Source organism: Equus quagga, chromosome 2, assembly GCF_021613505.1.
Source record: "Equus quagga isolate Etosha38 chromosome 2, UCLA_HA_Equagga_1.0, whole genome shotgun sequence".
In the NCBI taxonomy this organism is placed as follows: Eukaryota; Metazoa; Chordata; class Mammalia; order Perissodactyla; family Equidae; genus Equus; species Equus quagga.
In genome coordinates this window covers 136,693,399-136,711,713 of record NC_060268.1, presented here as the reverse complement: position 1 = coordinate 136,711,713, position 18,315 = coordinate 136,693,399, and the positions used below count along the sequence as shown (strand labels likewise).

At 38.9% G+C, this 18,315-nt stretch overlaps 1 protein-coding gene across 1 annotated transcript in view; it reads left to right on the top strand.

Annotated features, from left to right (window-relative positions):
• Positions 1 to 9,955, top strand: part of BICC1 (BicC family RNA binding protein 1) — a 264,925-nt gene extending 254,970 nt beyond the window's left edge. Inside the window, exons 19-21 of the mRNA XM_046654461.1 lie at positions 88 to 248; positions 2,889 to 2,988; positions 8,516 to 9,955. Of these exons, the coding sequence (XP_046510417.1) occupies positions 88 to 248; positions 2,889 to 2,988; positions 8,516 to 8,646 (392 nt within the window). The 3' untranslated portion in view covers positions 8,647 to 9,955. The remainder of the gene's footprint in view (positions 1 to 87; positions 249 to 2,888; positions 2,989 to 8,515) is intronic.
• The last annotated feature ends 8,360 nt before the right edge of the window (positions 9,956 to 18,315 follow it).

The window sequence follows — 18,315 nt, the reverse complement described above, 5'->3', positions numbered from 1 at the left end:
TGAAATATTTGAGTGATTAAAACTTTTAATTAAACCATGTTCTCTCTGGGCATTTACACTTCAAGCCACCTCTCCCTTGCCTTTCAGCGGAACACTATCTCAGCAGCAGCAATTACATGGACTGCATTTCCTCGCTCACGGGAAGCAACGGCTGTAACCTGAACAGCTCTTTCAAAGGCTCTGACCTCCCCGAGCTCTTCAGCAAGCTGGGCCTGGGCAAATACACAGACGTCTTCCAGCAACAAGAGGTCGGTCATTATTTATTTATTTTCCCAGGCATCTTTGTTTTGGTTGTGTGTATGACAACTTCTAGAATGAAGTCACTTGTTGACCTATGACTATGCTTTCACTGAGCATTTATTCAAGTCTCATAGCTTGTTTTTGCTGCTAAATGCTATCTCATTTCTTGTTTATTTAGTGCAACTGATAAACACAGGATAGCAGAAATATAGAAAATTATGTTTGCAAAAACACTTACAGCCATCCTTTACCAGTTTTAGCTAAAAGACCTACTGAGTGTTTTGATTCATAGGAACTTTTGATTCTCACCTTGCCTAAGGTTAGCAACAAGTCTGTGTTTATATGATTTCACTTTCTAATCTGTTATCATCTTTATTTGTGGCACTTAAAAGTAAATAGCAGCTGAAATAAATAACTCTAGTTGTTTTTGACATCATCCTCGTCATGTTACTGAAGTCTGTTCTCACAGAACATGATGTGCCAATTTTTTTCTTTTTTGAGGAAGATTATCCAAGCTAACATCTGCCACCAATCCTCCTCTTTTTGCTGAGGAAGATCGGCCGCGAGCTAACATCTATGCCCATCTTCATCCATTTTATATGTTGGACCCCTGCCACAGCCTGGCTTAATGAGTCATGCATAGGTCAACACCCGGGATCCAAACCAGTGAACCCCGGGCTGCCAAAGCAAAATGCACAAACTTAACCTTTATGCTACCTGAGTGGCCCCTAATGTGCAAAATTTTTATATAGATTAAGTGATTTATTAAGTCACTGCCTGGATTGTGCATGAACTGAGACAGAATTAAGATGTCTTCTGAACTATCCCTACGTGGATTTTGGTCAAACTGATCAGCCATGGCCATTATAAAGAGAAGAGCTCTGAGCGTGATTGCTTCTAACAGGGCTGTCATATTACCAGAGCGTGGCTAACCCTATGCAGCAGAAAGTTAGAATCGTTCTATAAATGGATCTGTTTGGTCCAAGTTTGATGCTAGTTGGCTTTATGTTGTCTCAGAGAGCATCTGATTAAGTCAGTAATTCCCAGGCATGTATCACTCAATAAAGAATCTAGGATTTGTCTCATAAATTTAATGCATTGCCCATGGTTCGATAACTTATTAAGTTTAATTGCTGAACTTTTTGATTTTTTACACCAAAAAAAAGGTTGTCATGTATATGTTGGATTTCAGGGTATTGATTTTGTTTTCTTTCCTCTACATCTAAATCAGTGTTCATTTAACCAAGGATTTTGTAAGTTGAATAACGTTTTCATCATCAATGTGTTAAAGAATTGCATGTATGTGTTGAGTCTTGCTGGTTAAATGAGGGTGGCTCATTGAGAAGCTCTCGAGCAGAAGTATTTTCACTTATCCAGAAAGAGAAGGTCTCCAAGTAAGAGATTAGATGTTATTCAATGATATTCTGGGTTTGTTTTAATCTATACTTATTTCCTATTTGAAGAAGCATAGAAATAAATTTATTATAGATTCTTCTTATCCAATTCAAGAAGGAAGAAAACATGATAGTATAAAGCCAGACTGACATTATATGATATTAATACAGCAGATTGCGTCCTGCAGACCTGCTACCTGGTTTTGTAAATAAAAGTTATTGGAACACTGCCACATTCGTTCACTTACATGTTGTCTGTGGTTGTTTTCAAACTAAAACAGCAGAGTAGAGTAGTTGCGACAGAGACAATATGGCCCATAAGGCCCACAATATTTACTCTGACCCTTTCAGAAGAGTGTGGGGGTCCCTGAAATAGTCTCCATTAAATAGATTTCCAAAAATGTATCTCTAGACCTGTAACAAGTGAGAACTATAATAAATGATAAATGAAAAGGTTTTGCCAGATCTGGGATATACCTTCAAAATCAAAACAGAAAAATTTCAAATTAATTTCTATGTAATTTGAATGAAAAGTATGTTTTACTGTTTTCAGGTGTGTGGAAATTTGGTACTGTTGCCTTCATGTAGGATATTTTTTAGTATTCAGATATGATCTAACAAGAATTCCCCATTAAGTAATCTTGTGAGATTTAATTCACTGTAAGCAGGCTGAAGATTTATTTAGAAACTTTCACAGGTATGTCTACATACTGTATTACTAACCAGAGCTGCCAATTATTTTACCCCTTTGGTGAGCCCATTACTTTATATCTATAATCGTATTTAACTCCCACAACAGTCCTGTAAGGTACAGCATTGTCAGCCCTAAGTGCCTACAACTAGAAATAGCAGAGTTAGAATGTGAACCCATACCCTTAACCAATTCAGAATCCAAAGCTAAGGAATATTTTCTCTCTCCTGGACAGATATGCATTCTTCCTTTTATCCATTCACAAAAACTGTAATTTGTATTTTCCTTTTTGCCCTGGCTGCCAGGATGCTCAGACGTAGTTTTTAATCTCAGTTGCAATAAATCACTGCCTTAGACTAAGTCTTCTGCTAGAATCATGACTTTCATTTCATCACTTTTATTACTTAATTCTTGTCCCTTAGGTTTGTGACACCATCATTCTTTTTTGGAAGTAGGCAGAGCATAATTATGGAATAAAATAGGTGTAATAATGAATTGAACCTACAATGAGGAAGAAAATAAGTACTTATTATATTGGTTACAGACTACTTTTTCACCCACAGATCGATCTTCAGACATTCCTCACTCTCACAGACCAGGATCTGAAGGAGCTGGGAATTACGACTTTTGGTGCCAGGAGGAAAATGCTGCTTGCAATCTCAGGTGAATATAAATGCTCATACTCATATTTTGATAACTGAATAACCTCTGCCAGTGGTCTCAGCCAGTAGGGCTGGTTCAGCCCCTCAACCACTTGCTTAGCACCCTGACGCCTTGGGGGTTGTGGTTTCAGAGTGTTTTCCCATTAACAATGTGACAAATGCTGAGAATATCCCCACTGCTTCATCAAGGCATTGCCTGAAAACCTGCCTTAAAACAGATCTCTTCAGAAAGATCTAACCAAAATTGCCCTTTGCAGAACATGAGAATGGGGGAACAGTTTAATTCTCCTTTTTGTGGTTGTGTTAAGCAATAATCATTGGGTTAGTGAATAATTATTCCGGAGTGGCTGTCATGTTTCAAATGCATGTGTCCTTGTAAACCACCTGAGATCATTGCACCAGAGAAAAAAAAGAACGCTCCTTGATATAGCTGGAACCTGGCAGTATTACTTGTCTTAATGCTTTTTCATTTTTCCCAAAGTTTTAATAGAATTCGTGAGTCAGAGGGGTGTAGTAGCCTGAAGGTAGTCACAGAATGAAGGAAAATAATGTTGTCTGTCTCCCAGCCCACTCCTTTTGTGCATCTGTTGCATATTCAACATATTAGAAAATGCTCTATACGTATTTGCCAGCTACCTCCCATTTAAAAGGAATTGAGCCAGGTGAAGAGTCGGAGTTAGCAAATACATAACAACATACCTCAGAAAGGTATTTAGGAAAATAAGAGGAAGAAATTTGGGGGCAAAAAACTGAGGTGACTTTTGAAGATTTTTTGATAAAGTTCATGAATGTCCACTTTGTATGTGTGCCAGTCTCTCAAAAAGAGACACCGAGGGCGGAAGCCAGGTGTCCGGCACGGTGAGAAAGCACCTTTGCTCTGTCCAAGCGCTGAATGTGCAGGCTCTGCCTTTGCGAGGCCAGCGGTGAGAGCCAACCGGTCACAGTCCTTTCCAAACAGCATCCACTAATCAGATCAGCAAGTAAAATGTAAAACTTCAGTGGTTTTCCATCTCATTTTAGTAGCTGGTTGCATCCCCACCCCCCCACACAGGCAGTCTTACATGTAGACCTACTATCTGAAGCAGATAGAACAGAGCAGGAGTGGGAATAGGGGTGGAAATTCAGCCGTTGAACAGCCTGTTGGGCTCCTCGTGGATAGAGTTCTGCACACATGAGTTTGAGAAGCCTTCCTCCACCCTGTGGACCCAAGCGGCTGCATTCATGGAGCTGCACAGAGCAGATGCTTTTCCTTGTTTGCTCCTAAGATGAGTTTGGTATAGTGGACAGTAGCCTGCGTTCAATGAGGAGATCTGGGCTTTGCCTCTGCGAGTCCTGAGTCCTTGGATGAGTTTCCAAACCTCCGTTGGTTTTGGTTTTGTGAGCATGAAGGTGGATTGGACTAGATGACCATGTGAGGTCACCTTCTGTTTCTAAGATCTGTCCTTCCATGTGCTATGTCATCAGATGTTGCGAAAATAGCCTACAGTTTTGACAGTGTATATTATTAGCGGGGAACTCCCTTGTTCTTTCTTTTTTGCTATCTGTGGCTATAGGATACTTTTTCAACTTGTTTACCCTAAAGCTCAGCCTCAGAGGGCTATTCCTAGACCCAAATTAACTTTATATATTTTCACATTCTTTTATTAATTTGAAAATGAAATATACTACTTGAAATTTGATTAACTCACATAATCACCACACCTGTTAAAATATACCTGTGGGCCATACCAGAAAAGTGTATGTTGCAGAACTCCATAATCTTTCACTAGAGATTCTTGGAATGTCAGTGACAATATAATGAAAATTAAGTTCGCTCTTTGTGCATCAGTCCAATTCCAAACTCTGTAAAGCTTCCTGCAGCAAGCAGATCTCTCTACATACGTCCATGGGTTCCGGATGGATCATCTGTACCTTTACTCTGGAATACATTTGTGATGTATTCCAGGTGGGTTTTGGGGAGTAGGGTGGGAAGCAGGAGGGGTTTTGAATCCTCTTTTTAAAAAATGTTTCCTCCAATCATTGTCTTCGGTGTGGTTCTATTGAGGTTATGCACCATTCTGTAGACTCTTCTCTCCATGGGGTTCACAGGTCCTCTTGCTTTTAAAGGGAATTAGAGACTTTGAATAAGATGCTTATGAATTCTCTGCACAGCAGGAAGTTTTTGATTATTTTAAGGGTGATTTTGCCTTACTTTGTTGAGTGCATTTGTTTGAACCCAGTAAATCATTTTCTCTGCGAGTAATAAGTTTTTACTGAGAAACCCTTCATCAAAAAGCTTCTTTTTCCAGTTTGACTCATCTGATAACAAAGCCGTCCATTTATGGTCTCAGAACATCCCATTTCCAGAGAGATGCAGGATAGGTTTGTCTTGTGGTTACATAGTTTGGTTAGATACAGAGTTTGCTCAAAATTCCTTTTTAAAATTTTGTGGATTTTAACTCGTAATCGGAATTGTTCTTTTCAGCTTTTGTTTTGCTTTTAATCTTGGGCCAGAAACATTGATTTTAATGTTATAGGAGGAGATGAGCTTATCTCTAATAGAGATGGATCAGAGAAAAAATTCTGATCTCTGTTTTCAAATCCTCAGTTTTTTGAAAATTCATGGACTTCTCTCTGAGTATTTTAGTGATTGGTTAACTAATTGCACAGGGACTGAGTGAAAGGGAGTTTAGCGTCCTGTTGACAGGCTTCCTGCCACAGCCTCAGGTAGATCTAACATTTCCCGACCTATTCTTTTAGTTTGTGACTCTGTTCAGATCCGCAACAAGATCCTGAGAGCTGCCAGGATTGTGTGAACCTTGGAATTTCAAAGAAAAAGGTTGGTATTTTCCCAAACTATCCTTTAGGCTTGCTGAAAAAATCAGAGGAGGGAGTTTGCTTTTTAACTTAAAAAACAACAGCGACAATAAAACTGGTCTCTTCAGCAGGACTGGGCCCTGGAGAATCTCTCTCAAGGATTTCTCTGTGCTTCGCATTTAGAAATATCTAAATATATGGACTCTTAGAAATTGCTTTTTAGGGAATGGCTGAATTTCTTCATGATCATTTATTCTCTCAAAAATCTAGTTGATGTGACTTCAGAATAAAATTTTCAATGTCTATTAAAAGATTTTGTCTTCAGTGGCCCAATTGTTTTCATGTCCTCAATTGAACATGTTATTATGTGTTCTAGGGGAGAATGGGTTTGACCTCATTCATTCCTTTTCCTTCTCTCTAGTCTGGAAATGTCCTCCTGATTCATGGGTTATTCTCCTAGGAGAAAATGGAGGCCAAAGAAAGTCTCCTAACTTGACAGTGATGAAACTTTCCCAGGCTGTGTTTAAGGGGATTCATTTATTCTTAATTCTCCTACAAGTTTGCCTTTGAATATATTCAATTCTTTCTCGATTTCTGAATTTGTTTGTTTTTTGAACAAGATACGTGTGTTCAACTTTTAATAGGAATGTCATTGCTACTGTGTTTCTGCAGGAACTTGAAACAATAGCCATCTATATGCATGCCTGCATGTGTCTTTTGCTTGTAAAAATATCTTCCTTGCTTCTTCAGAGTTTTTAAGATATGTTTTTCTATGTAAAGAATAAATGTGCTATACTAAAATATGAAGTAAAAGTCTGTTACCTGGCATACCTGAAACAACCAGTTTCTCAAATGTGTATGCCCATTGCCTTGGTTGGTCTTCTCTGCCCGATGGGCGATCACTAGCCTAGAGCCCACGTCACAGACCTTTGCATCAGGCACGCAAGGGTTTCAGCTCTGTCACTTAGAGTGTAGGCGAGTTACTTCACCTATTTTTAAAAAACTCAGTTTTCTTGTTTATAAAATGGAGAATGGTAATATTATCTTCTCCTTAAGGAGGACTTAACTAGGACACAATGAATGTAAAGTGCTTGTCGTGTAACAGGATAACAGTGATTTATTAGTCCTGAGACCTCAGTGTGAACACAAGAGAGATGTCTCCACTCTCATGTCACCCCTATGGGGCAGACATTTACATTCTGGAAGGCAGGGGGTGAAATGTTAAGGGTATTGGTCCATCTTCCAGAACTCAGGAGACAGGAACAGGTCTGGCTATATGGCTGTCCTTGGCCACTGGGACCCACTGCAAGCTATGTGAGTCTGTGTTCTCATCCTCAGCATTACTGTAGCAGGCCGCAGCTTGCAGACTAACTTCAGAATTTGAAAGGGGGTTGTATGTGTGTGTGGCTGAGGAAGTACTGAGGCCATGCAAATATAAGGCGCTGAGTCACTTGTTCCACCGCCCCCCCCCCCAAAAGACAATAGTTTTAAGCACGTCAAGTATATATCCCTCTGTTTGAAATGGAATAAATGTGAAGATATTTGCATTTGTTGGGTATCAGAAATCCTAATTTCCAGAGTCTGACAATTGTATTTACTTGTATGAGTTCATTAGCAAGAATTACATCACTTGATTTGAGGATTTGTATATGTGGAGGGGAGAATGAGGGTGGCATTGTCACAAATGAGGTGGGCAGCTTCAATTAATTTTTCACCTTTCTGGTTAATTTTTAGTTGGCAAAAGACAAACACTGCTTTCTAAGTGCTCTGGTTTCTTTAACATTAAAATAGAGCATCTAATTTTTCCCTGAAAGTTTGGATTTTTTCAGTTGTATTAATTTCCTCAACTGTTGCTATTTTCACAAAGTTGATTTTTTATTCAAAGAGATGTCCCGCTGACATGCTTCTTCACATGACTTTTTTTTTTTTAAAGATTTTTTTTTCCTTTTTCTCCCCAAACCCCCCCGGTACATAGTTGCATATTCTTCATTGTGGGTCCTTCTAGTTGTGGCATGTGGGACACTGCCTCAGCGTGGTTTGATGAGCAGTGCCATGTCCGTGCCCAGGATTCGAACCAATGAAACACTGGGCCGCCTGCAGCGGAATGTGCGAACTTAACCACTCGGCCACGGGGCCAGCCCCTCACATGACTCTCTTTGACTCAAGGAGTGTAGGCTTCGTGAGTCTGTGGGCCACAGTCAGGGCTGTGACTCGACACTTCAGTGTCCTCCTCCAGTATTCTTGTGTTTAGATGTGGGGTTTTTTTTTATATGTCTAACTTGAATAATTTAATGACTGTTGTGTTTGACATGGATGAGTTCAATAGCTGTAGTAATTTTCTGTGCCATTGGTAATACATCCTCTCATATGCTTTTCACCAGCTTTGATGGCCCCCCTCCGTTTGCCTCTGAAATGACATTTGGGATGGGTCAAACTGTTTAATTTATATATCCTGAGTTTAGAGGTTTCTGAGAATTACATATCCCCCAGATAGTTTACAAACTGGAGTAAAAACTGTTTGCTGTTCTTGGTTCTCCCGGGTACCAACATGCTGGCTTTAATATCAGACTGTCTAATATTTCAGAGATGTCTTGACCGTCAACTAAAGGTTTTCCTTTGGCTGCCAGACCTGACTTCCCCCCCAAAACCTACCATGTCTTCACTACTGCCATGTCATGTAGGTTATAGAACTTCTCACTGAGTTCCTAACGATTCTCTCTTTCTCTCTCTAGAACTAAATAAAAACCGAAGAAAGCTTTTTGAACCGCCAAATGCACGCACCTCTTTCCTGGAAGGCGGAGCGAGTGGGAGGCTGCCCCGTCAGTATCACTCAGACATTGCTAGTGTCAGTGGCCGCTGGTAGCAGTGCCCTCCAGGCACACGCCCGCCAACTCTGTCAAGTTGGACACACAGGAGGTCTGTGAAGAGCCTTCACTGCACACCGTCCTCAGCACTGTGGGCGTCTGGTATTAGGACCAAAGCATCGTATTCGCACCTGAACTTTGTGCCAAAAAGGAAGATAAGAGAGAAGATGTTCTTATGTCATCATACAGAATGCCACATGTGGATTACTTTTTTTTTTAATTGGACAGAATTTGCAATATGAGGATAGGGCTTTATTTCCTGTTTTTATTTACCTATATAACATATGCACTGATTTTTTACTTAAAATGAAGGATGAATTGACATCTGGGATGCCAGAAGACACAGAAGTTATTTTGTTTGCTTGTTTTGTTTTGGTATTTGGGGATTTTTAAAAAAATAATCAAAGTAGGATTTTCTGGTACGGCTTTAAAATAATTATTGAGGTCTTTCAGCACTTTACACTTTCTAATTTCTTGTCCTGTGGAAATTATCTCTCTTTCATTTTCATGTCACCTGACGTATTGGTACAAATCAGATTTAGTCACGTTTTTCTGACTGTTAAGATTTTATTTGAAATGGTACTGGGTGATTAGTTTTTGTGCAGAATAATCTGTGACTTTGGGAAATGTAAGTGACTTCACTTGGTTCAGGACCAGTTCTGTTCATTTATGTCAGCGTCCTAGAAACACTTAGCAATGTAACAGGTGCAAAGGAAGACCAAATGGACTTTGCCATGTTAACCCTTTGCAGTCATCATATTTAGCTGCTGCCTGTATTGCTAAAATGATTTTATGGTTGTCTGAAGGCAAAGGGCTATTTTTAGTATACTGCCACTAAAGGACACTTATTTATATCAAACTTTTATTTTTAGATATTATAAGCATACAGTACATACCTGATTAAATTGATATCTACTAGAGATTTATGGTAGAGAATGGATGGCATTCAATAACTGGAGCCCTAGATTGTCACTTTATTTAAAAAAGACAAATAATCATCTGACAAGACAGCACTGTTGCCATTAGGAGGAGAAATAGATTACTGTCCTTATGTACACGTTAGCTGTGCTCCATATGGTCACAGGACTTTCCTAAAACCATATCTGTCTGCTTGAAGTAGACTTGTGTTTGTTGAGAATGGAAAGGCTTTATTTAAGTCTCCAAGGTGACAGTTTATAAAAGCTGAGTTCTGAAGGAGAAAAAAAAAGACTAAGTGGCTAGACTTGTTGTTACAACGTTATACTGTGAAAGTCCAAGAAATCAGGCAACATTGTTTCCTAGGTCTTTTCAGACATCTTATTCTGGATTTATGAAGGGTTTTTAATCCATGAAGAAAATCACTAAGTGCCTCTCATTCTTCAAAGCAATATTATTTCCAAGTATATCAATTTGTTGGAAAACTTTCCCATAGGAAATGTTGTGACTTACCTGTACTGTAATGACTTATTTATGTTCAGTATTCCAGACTTTGTACGTGGACATAAACCGCCGTCGTGTGCTCTCAGCAGAAGGCATGAGATAAGCACGCATAACAGCTGGGGACTTTCATACAAATGCAGGAACAGAAATACTTGCCTGACATTTTTCCATGGTTGAGTCCTACCGTCAAAGTAAGAACAAGAATTCAAGAGAAATTTTGCACACAGAAATATTTTCACTTTAAAAAATAGTATCGGTTACCTTGAAGGCATAGTTAATATGGGCCTGTCATAAAATTATCATAACTTATAATGGCACTAAGGGGATGCCCATTCTTAAACTAAACTAAACCGTATCTGCTTAAGGATGTAGGACCACACTGCTCCCATTGCAAGTACAGTGGAACCATCCTGCGCATGTCACATGCACACAGATCATCATGCGGAGCTCCCCACCTTGTATGGCTGTGTGAACACATCATGCCACACATCCAGCACAGGGTAGGAATTCCAGATTTGGTTCCTGTTCAACAACTCAGTGCTCTAAGTTTTACCATTTCTTTAATAAGACCTTCTCAAATAAAAAATAATCATTTGGAGCTCTTTTCCCAGCTCTCTACCATGCATTTGCAACAGGAGGAAGATGGAATGAATTTGCAGTATTAAGTTGATACAGGTTTGATGAACAGTGCTTTGATGATATGCCAAAGGAAAACTATCCCAATTAAACTAGATTAAATAGGGTGGCTAAAAATAAACAAAAACACTGGAAATTACTTTTCTCACTTTCTCTTGATGCAATGAAGGGAATATGACACTACAGTATATGGTGTTGTCAGTGTTATATGATGCACAAAATATTTGGATTGTTTGAATAAATGTTAGTTTTTAATCAATCTGTGCCTTAATAGTGACCGGTTATCTGTAAATATAGAACAGATACAGATTGTATTTTTGTGTGGGTTTTTGTCCTTTTAGTGATTTTTTTTAAAAATGAAAGATGGAATTAAACATTGAAAATGGGAATTTTTTCTAAACTAATCAATTGTTATATATAAAATAAATTTATATAACCCCTTTGTATTGCCCTTGCTAGATGAAATGAGTCTTTTAAAAAAAAAAAAATCTTTACACATAAACTCTATGCCTCTCTTTGTTTTCTAAGAAGTCTTTTCTTTTTTTTTTTTTTTGCTATTTTCAGCAGAATTGAAAGACGTTTCGGCAGTAGGATTGAATATGCACTCTCTGTCCTGTTGTTTTACATTGACAGTCCTCTTTTTCAAGCAAAAGCTAAGGCACTTTATTTTAGCCAGTGAATCCAGGACTAGTAATCAATCATGGTTTCTGTGGCCACCCGTAGGTACGTACAAAAAGAGTAAGACTATGGAACAGGTTTTATTCTTGTTTGTTCGTTCTTTTATAAAGATTCAAGTGTGTGACCACTCTGACAGCCTCATACATCAGCAGAGTTCTTACTCAAGTGACTGGGCTTTTGAGCCAGGTTCCCATTCCAGAGACGGCCCCTTGTACCCTGAATGCTCACCGTGACTTGCCCTGAGATTCTGTCCAAAATTCTTCTCAAATGGAATTGATACCATAATACTAATCCTGAGATTTGTCTAACTCTCAAACCCTAATCCTCTCCTCCTTATACTCCCAGAAACATTTCCACTTGAATTAGCTGTGCCAATGATTGTTCCTACACCAGAGTTCTTTTGATAATTGAAAATTATCAAAATTATTACCTGTGAATGCAACATTAAATTTCTCATCCATTTACTCATTCATTATGTAAATACTTAATGAATACTTAGTAAGTGCCAGGCCCTGTTCTAGGCACAGCAGTGAATGGAACATAAACCCTTCCCCTCACTAAGCTCACATTTGAAATGGAGAAAGGGGGAGCTGATGAAGAGGGATTGGAGGATGGAATAGCCCCCACCTTCAACACAGGCCTCCCTGTGTTCACAGCACTCTGAGGAAACTCCGAGTGCTGTGTAGAAACCCCAGGTTTCGACAAAACTGTTCACAGTACCCATCTCACAGAAACAGGTCTGTGCTTTCAAATGCAAAATATTCCTCTTATCTGCCGTCACTCCTTTTTTCTAGGTTTTGTAGGTGTAATCACATTCTCAAAAGGAGTGTGTGGCCTGAAAAGGTTATGGCCCACAGCTTTATAGTTATACTGTATGACCCATCACTTCTTAGATTTGACTCCAAGTGACTTTGCAGTATTTAGAAATCATGTGTATCTTGAAAGAGCATGAATTTGCTACCACAGAAAATACTCCAAGAATGCAGTAATAGTGATGTCACCAAGATGGTGACGTAGGTGATTCCTGACTTTGCTCCCCCTCACAGGAAAAACAACTAAAAACTATTCATGGAAAGGACACCACTGAGGGTACTTAGAACACGGGAGTGAGGCTGAAGCAACCCCTTGCACCACAGAGACCAACACAGACTGCATTGGAAGGGTAAGAGGAACTGCTACACATTGACCACATTGCCCCTCCCCCTGGCCAGTGCAGTGCCACTCTGAGAGGTCTCCCCTAAGCCTGTGGTTCCTCCAGCGGGGAAGCAGACTGCAGGGCAAACATCCAGGCCCCCAGCACTGTGGGTCACTTCATGGGAACTGCTATTCTGGATTCACCCCCACAGGGTCACAAGGAAATCCCTGAGGCTCAACCACTGAGAATCTGATTGTGACAGAGAAGTAGAGAGTGGCTTCCAATAACCAGCGTTCAAATCTTGGCAGACCCAGTTCATACCTGCAGAGCCCACGTAGTAGTCTCAACCAACAGCTTAGCTCATCTGCAGAACCAAGTTGGTGCCACAGTCTGACTAGGAAGTCAGCAGGGTGTGGGTCTGCCTGATTCGCATCCTCAAATGAGGGTTTTGCCAGCCCTGGAGTCTGGTTGGCCATGCCCAGGCAGAAGGGCTGAGTCATAGCCCCACCCACTGCAGACCATGGCTCCTGGCCCCTCCTGACCAAAAAGACTGGGAAAATTTGGGAGTTCCCTGAGGTGGGCTCTCCTAGTCCCACCCTGACAGGAAAGCTGAGTCATATACCCACCCCCTGTGGAATGTGGCCCCCAGTGCCATCTGAGACGAAAGGCTGGCAGAATACCTGGAAGCTGCTGCATAACCCAGTAACACTTGAGCTGAGAGTCAGGAGGGAAGAACTGATCACCTCCAGACCAAAGCAAGTGGCCCTCTTTGGTCAGGGAACTTACGGCACAAGTCGGCTAGAGTCAAGACCACAAAGAGCCTTTGCAGTTGCCATGCTCAAAAATAGACCCTAATAACTGGCCCTGCCTGGTCAAGGATGTTACCAGCAGACATGTCCAGAAACGAAAACTGAGTTGTTGAAGAACCTGCTTCAGGTTCATATAGCAGTTTAGTGAAATACAAGCACACACAGACAGACAACTAAACAAAATCAGGAAAACAACGCGTGAACAAAAGAAGTTCAACAAAGAAACAGACACCATCAAAAAAAAAAAAAAAAAAAAAACAGGGACAGCCCCAGTGGCCTATTGGTTAAGTTCAGTGCTCACCCCTTTGGCAGCCTGAGTTTGGTTCCTGGGTGCAGACCTACACTGCTCTGTTAGGGGCCATGCTGTGCTGGCAGCCCACATACTGAAAAAAAAAAAAAAATAGAGGAATATTGGCACAGATGTTAGCTCAGGATGAATATTCCTCACCAAGAAAAAAGAAACCAGAAATCCCAGAGCCAAAAATTACAATAACTGAACTGAAGAATTCAACGGAGAGCTTCAAAAGCAGACATGACCATGCAGAAGAAAGAATCAGCAACCTGGAAGATAGGACATTTGAAACTATCCAGTAAGAGGAACAAAAAGAATAAAAAATAATGAAGAGAGCCTACCGAACTTGTGGGACATAATAAAAAGAAACAGTATTCACATTATGAGAATTTTAGAAGGAGAAGAGAAAGATAAAGGTACAGAAAGTATATTCAAAGCAGTAATGGCTGAGACCTTCTCAAACTTGGGGAGAAAAATAGACATCCAGATCAAAGAGGGACAAAGGTTCCAAATAGGTTGAACCCAAATAAGGCTACACTGACACATGTTATAATTAAATTGTCAAAAGTCAAAGCACGGAAAAAATCTTGAAAGGAGCAACAGAAAAGAGAGAAGTTACATGCAAAGGAATCCCATAAGGTTACTGGCAGATTTCTCAACAGAAACTTATCAGGCCAGAAGAGAATGGGATGACATATTAAAAATATTGAAAGAAAAAAACTGTCAACCAAGAATACTATACCTGGTGAATCTGTCCTTCAGAAATGAAGGAGGGATAAAAGCTTTCCCAAACAAACAAAAGCTGAGGGAATTCATCACCACTAGACTTGCCTTACAAGAAATGCTGAAGAAAGGTCTTTGAGTGGAAATAAAAGGATGCTAATTAACATCATAAAAATGTAAGAAGTCAGTGTAAAACTCACTGGTAATGGTAAATATATAGTCAGGTTAAGTTCTATAGTATGGTAATGGTGGTGCATAACAACTCTAGTTTAATAGTTAAAAAACAAGTGTAGGAAAAATAACCATAACTACAATTACAATATTGTGTAATCTGTTACTACACAATATAAAAGTATGTAAATTGTAACATCCATAACCTAAAATGTGAGGGAGAGGAGAAGTAGAAGTGTAAAGTTTAGGGATTGTATTGAAGTTGGTATCAGTTTAAAATAGGGTGTTAAATTTTAATATACTTCATCTGAGTCTCATGGTAACAACAAGGGAAAAACCTGTAGTAATTACACAGAAGAACATGGTAAAGAAGTCAAAAGATACTGATACCACACAACAGCAAAACACACAAAAAAAGAGCCAGATAAGAAACAAGGAACAATGGATCTACAAAACAAGCAGAAAACAATTAACAAAATGGCAGCAGTAAGTCCTTAACTATCAATAATTACTTTAAAAATAAATGGATTAAATTCTCCAATTTAAGACACAGAATGGCTAAATAGATGAAAAAACAATATTCAACACTATGCTTCCCCCAAGAAACTCAGTTTAGTCTTAAAGACACACATAGAGAGAAGGGATGGAAAAAGATATTTCAAGCAAATGGTAACCAAAAAAAACAGCAGTGATAGCTATACTTATAACAAAAAAGACTTTAAACTAAAAATGATAAAAAGAGACAAAGAAGGTCAGTATATAATAATAAAAAAGTTAATGCATCAAGAAGGTATAACAATTGTAAGTATTTATGTGCCCAACAATGGAGCACCTAAATACATAAAGATTCCACCAAAAAACTCTTAGATCTAATCAACAAATTCAGTAAAGTCATAGGATACAAAATTAACATACAAAAATCTGTATCGTTTCTCTCCACTAACAACAAATTATCTGAAAAAGAAGTAAAGAAAATGATCCCATTTACAATAGCATCAAAAACAATGAAAAACTCAGGAATAAACCTAACCAAGAAGGTGAAAGAGCTCTACTCTGAAAACCTTCTACTGATGAAAAAAATTAAATACGACACAAATAAATGGAAAGGTATCCTGTATTCACGGATTGTAAGAATTAATATTGTTAAAATGTTGATAGTACCAAAAGCCATCTATAGATTCAATGCAATCCCTATCAAGATTCCAATGGCATTTTTTACAGAAGTAGAAAAAACAATCCTCAAATTTATGTGGAACCGCAAAAGACTCCAAATAGCCAAAGCCATCCTGAGGAAGAAGAACAAAGCAGGAGGCATCACACTTCCTGATTTCAAGCTAAACTACAAAGCTATAGTAATCAAAAGAGTATGGTCCTAGATAAAAAAGACAAATAGACCAATGGGACAGAATTGAGAGCCTGGAAATAAACTTAAGCATATATGGTCAGCTACTATTTGACAAGGGAGCCAAGAATACTCAATGGAAAAAAGACAGTCTCTTCAATAAATGGTGCTGGAAAAATTGGATATTCACGTGTGAAAGAATGAAACTATACCCCTATCTTACACCAATCACAAAAATTAACTCAAAATGGATTAAAGACTTAAATGTAAGACCTGAAACCATGAGCCTCCTAGAAGAAAACATGGGAAAAAAGCTCCTTGACTTAGGTCTTCGTAATTATTTTTTGGACATGACACCTAAAGAACAGGCAACAAAATCAAAATAATCAAACTACATCAATCTCAAACACTTCTGTGCAACAAAAGAAACAATCAACAAAGTGAAAAGACAACCTATGGAAACGGGGAAGATATTTGCAAAACATGTATCTGGATAAGGTGTTCCTGTCCAAAATATATAAAGAACTCATACAACTCAATAGCAAATTTCAAATAATCCAATTAAATTAGGGCAAAAGACTTGAATAAACATTTTTCCAAAGAAGATATACAAATGTGCAAAAGGTACATGAAAAGATACTCAACATCACCAGTTGTTAGGAAAATGCAAATCAAAATCACATTGAGATATCACCTCCTCCCTATTAGAATGGCCATCATGAAAAAGACAAGAGATAACAAATCTTGGTGAGAAAATGGAGAAAAGGGAACTGTAGTGCACTGTTAGTGGGATTGTAAACTGGTACAGCCACTATGGAAAACAGCATGGAGGATCCTCAAAACATTAAAATAGAACTACCATATGATCCAGCAATTCTATGTCCAGGAATATATCCAAAGGAAATGAAAACACTAACTTGGAAAAGATATCTGCACTCCCATGTTCACAGTAGCATTATTTATAACAGCGAAGACATGGAAATGACCTAAGTGTCCATCAGTAGATGAATGAATGAAGAAGATGTGGTATATATATATATATATATATACACAATGGAATATTGTTCAGTCATAAAAAATGAGGAAATCTTGCCATTTGCAGCAACATAGATCAAGCTTGAGGGCATTATGCTAAGTGAAATAAGTTAGACAGAGAAAGACAAATACTGTATGATCTCACTTATATGTGGAATCTAATTGAAAAAAAAAAAACTCACAGAGAAAGAGATCAGATGTGCAGTTACCAGGGGTGGGAGGAGACGGAGGGGGAATTGAAGGCAGATGGTTAAAGGCAAAAACTTCCAGTTATAAGATAAATAAGTACCAGGGATGTAATGTACAACATGATGACTTTAACACTACTGTATAATATATATGAAACTTGTTAAGAGAGTAAATCCTAGGAGTTCTCATCATAAGGAAAAAAAATTTTTTTGCTTTTTCTTTTTATTGTGTCTGTATGAAATGATGGATGCTAACTGAACTTGTGGTTATCATTTCACAATATATGTAAGTTAAACCATTATGCTGTACATTTTAAACTTATACAGTGATGTATGTCACTTACACCTCAATACAACTGGAAAAAAGAGAATGCAGTAATACTTGGAAGTTAATTCCCAAAGCAGACGTCCCCGAAGACACTGGGCAATGGAATAAAAGGAGCCTCCTTAGATGACTGTTTCCCAGGAATCTTCACTCACTTGGGCTATGTAAATCTCAGTATATAAGCTCAGGATCTCTCCTGTCCTGAGTACTTATTAATTACATTTTAAAGTACATTTAATCTAAGTTTGATAATAAACTGATGTTTATTCAATGTTATATAATTCCAGTAATGATCACAGGCCACAATTCTGTTTTCTCCTGTAATCCTGCTCTAGGTCAGTCAGCTTCCTTTCCTCACCTCCAACACTCATTCAGATAACTCAAGTAATCCTGCTGAGAGGTTGGAATTTGTGGTTTGACAAACATGCATTTAGACCTTGTCTTTAGATCTCAGGAGAGTCCTCATCTGTAAAATGGAAATACCCACCTCCTAGAATGGTTGAAAAGGTAGAGAGTGGCCCTGTGTGAATCATCCCACATAACGCATGGTACATAGTGAACAGTGAACCAACAGCAGCTACTATTATTACTAACTGGGCCTTCCTTTCACTCCATGGGTGTTTCTTTGCCCTTCGGGGATCTTCACTGTGTTCATCTGCCTTCTGCATCAGCAGGGGAAGCCCGTTTCGTGTGCCAGGCTATTAGTCATGAGGAGAACTGTAAACTCCAGTCTCAGGGACTGCCTCCAGACAGATAAGGTGGAAGGCAGAACACTTTCCTGAAGGCGAAGGTCAAGGGCCTCACATTTTGCACAGAAACCTGGACTATATTTGATTGCTTTTTATTTTGATTCTTTTAAATCTCTGACTCACCAGAGTATTGATAACAGAGCTCTCCATATGCGAAGAGCTAGTA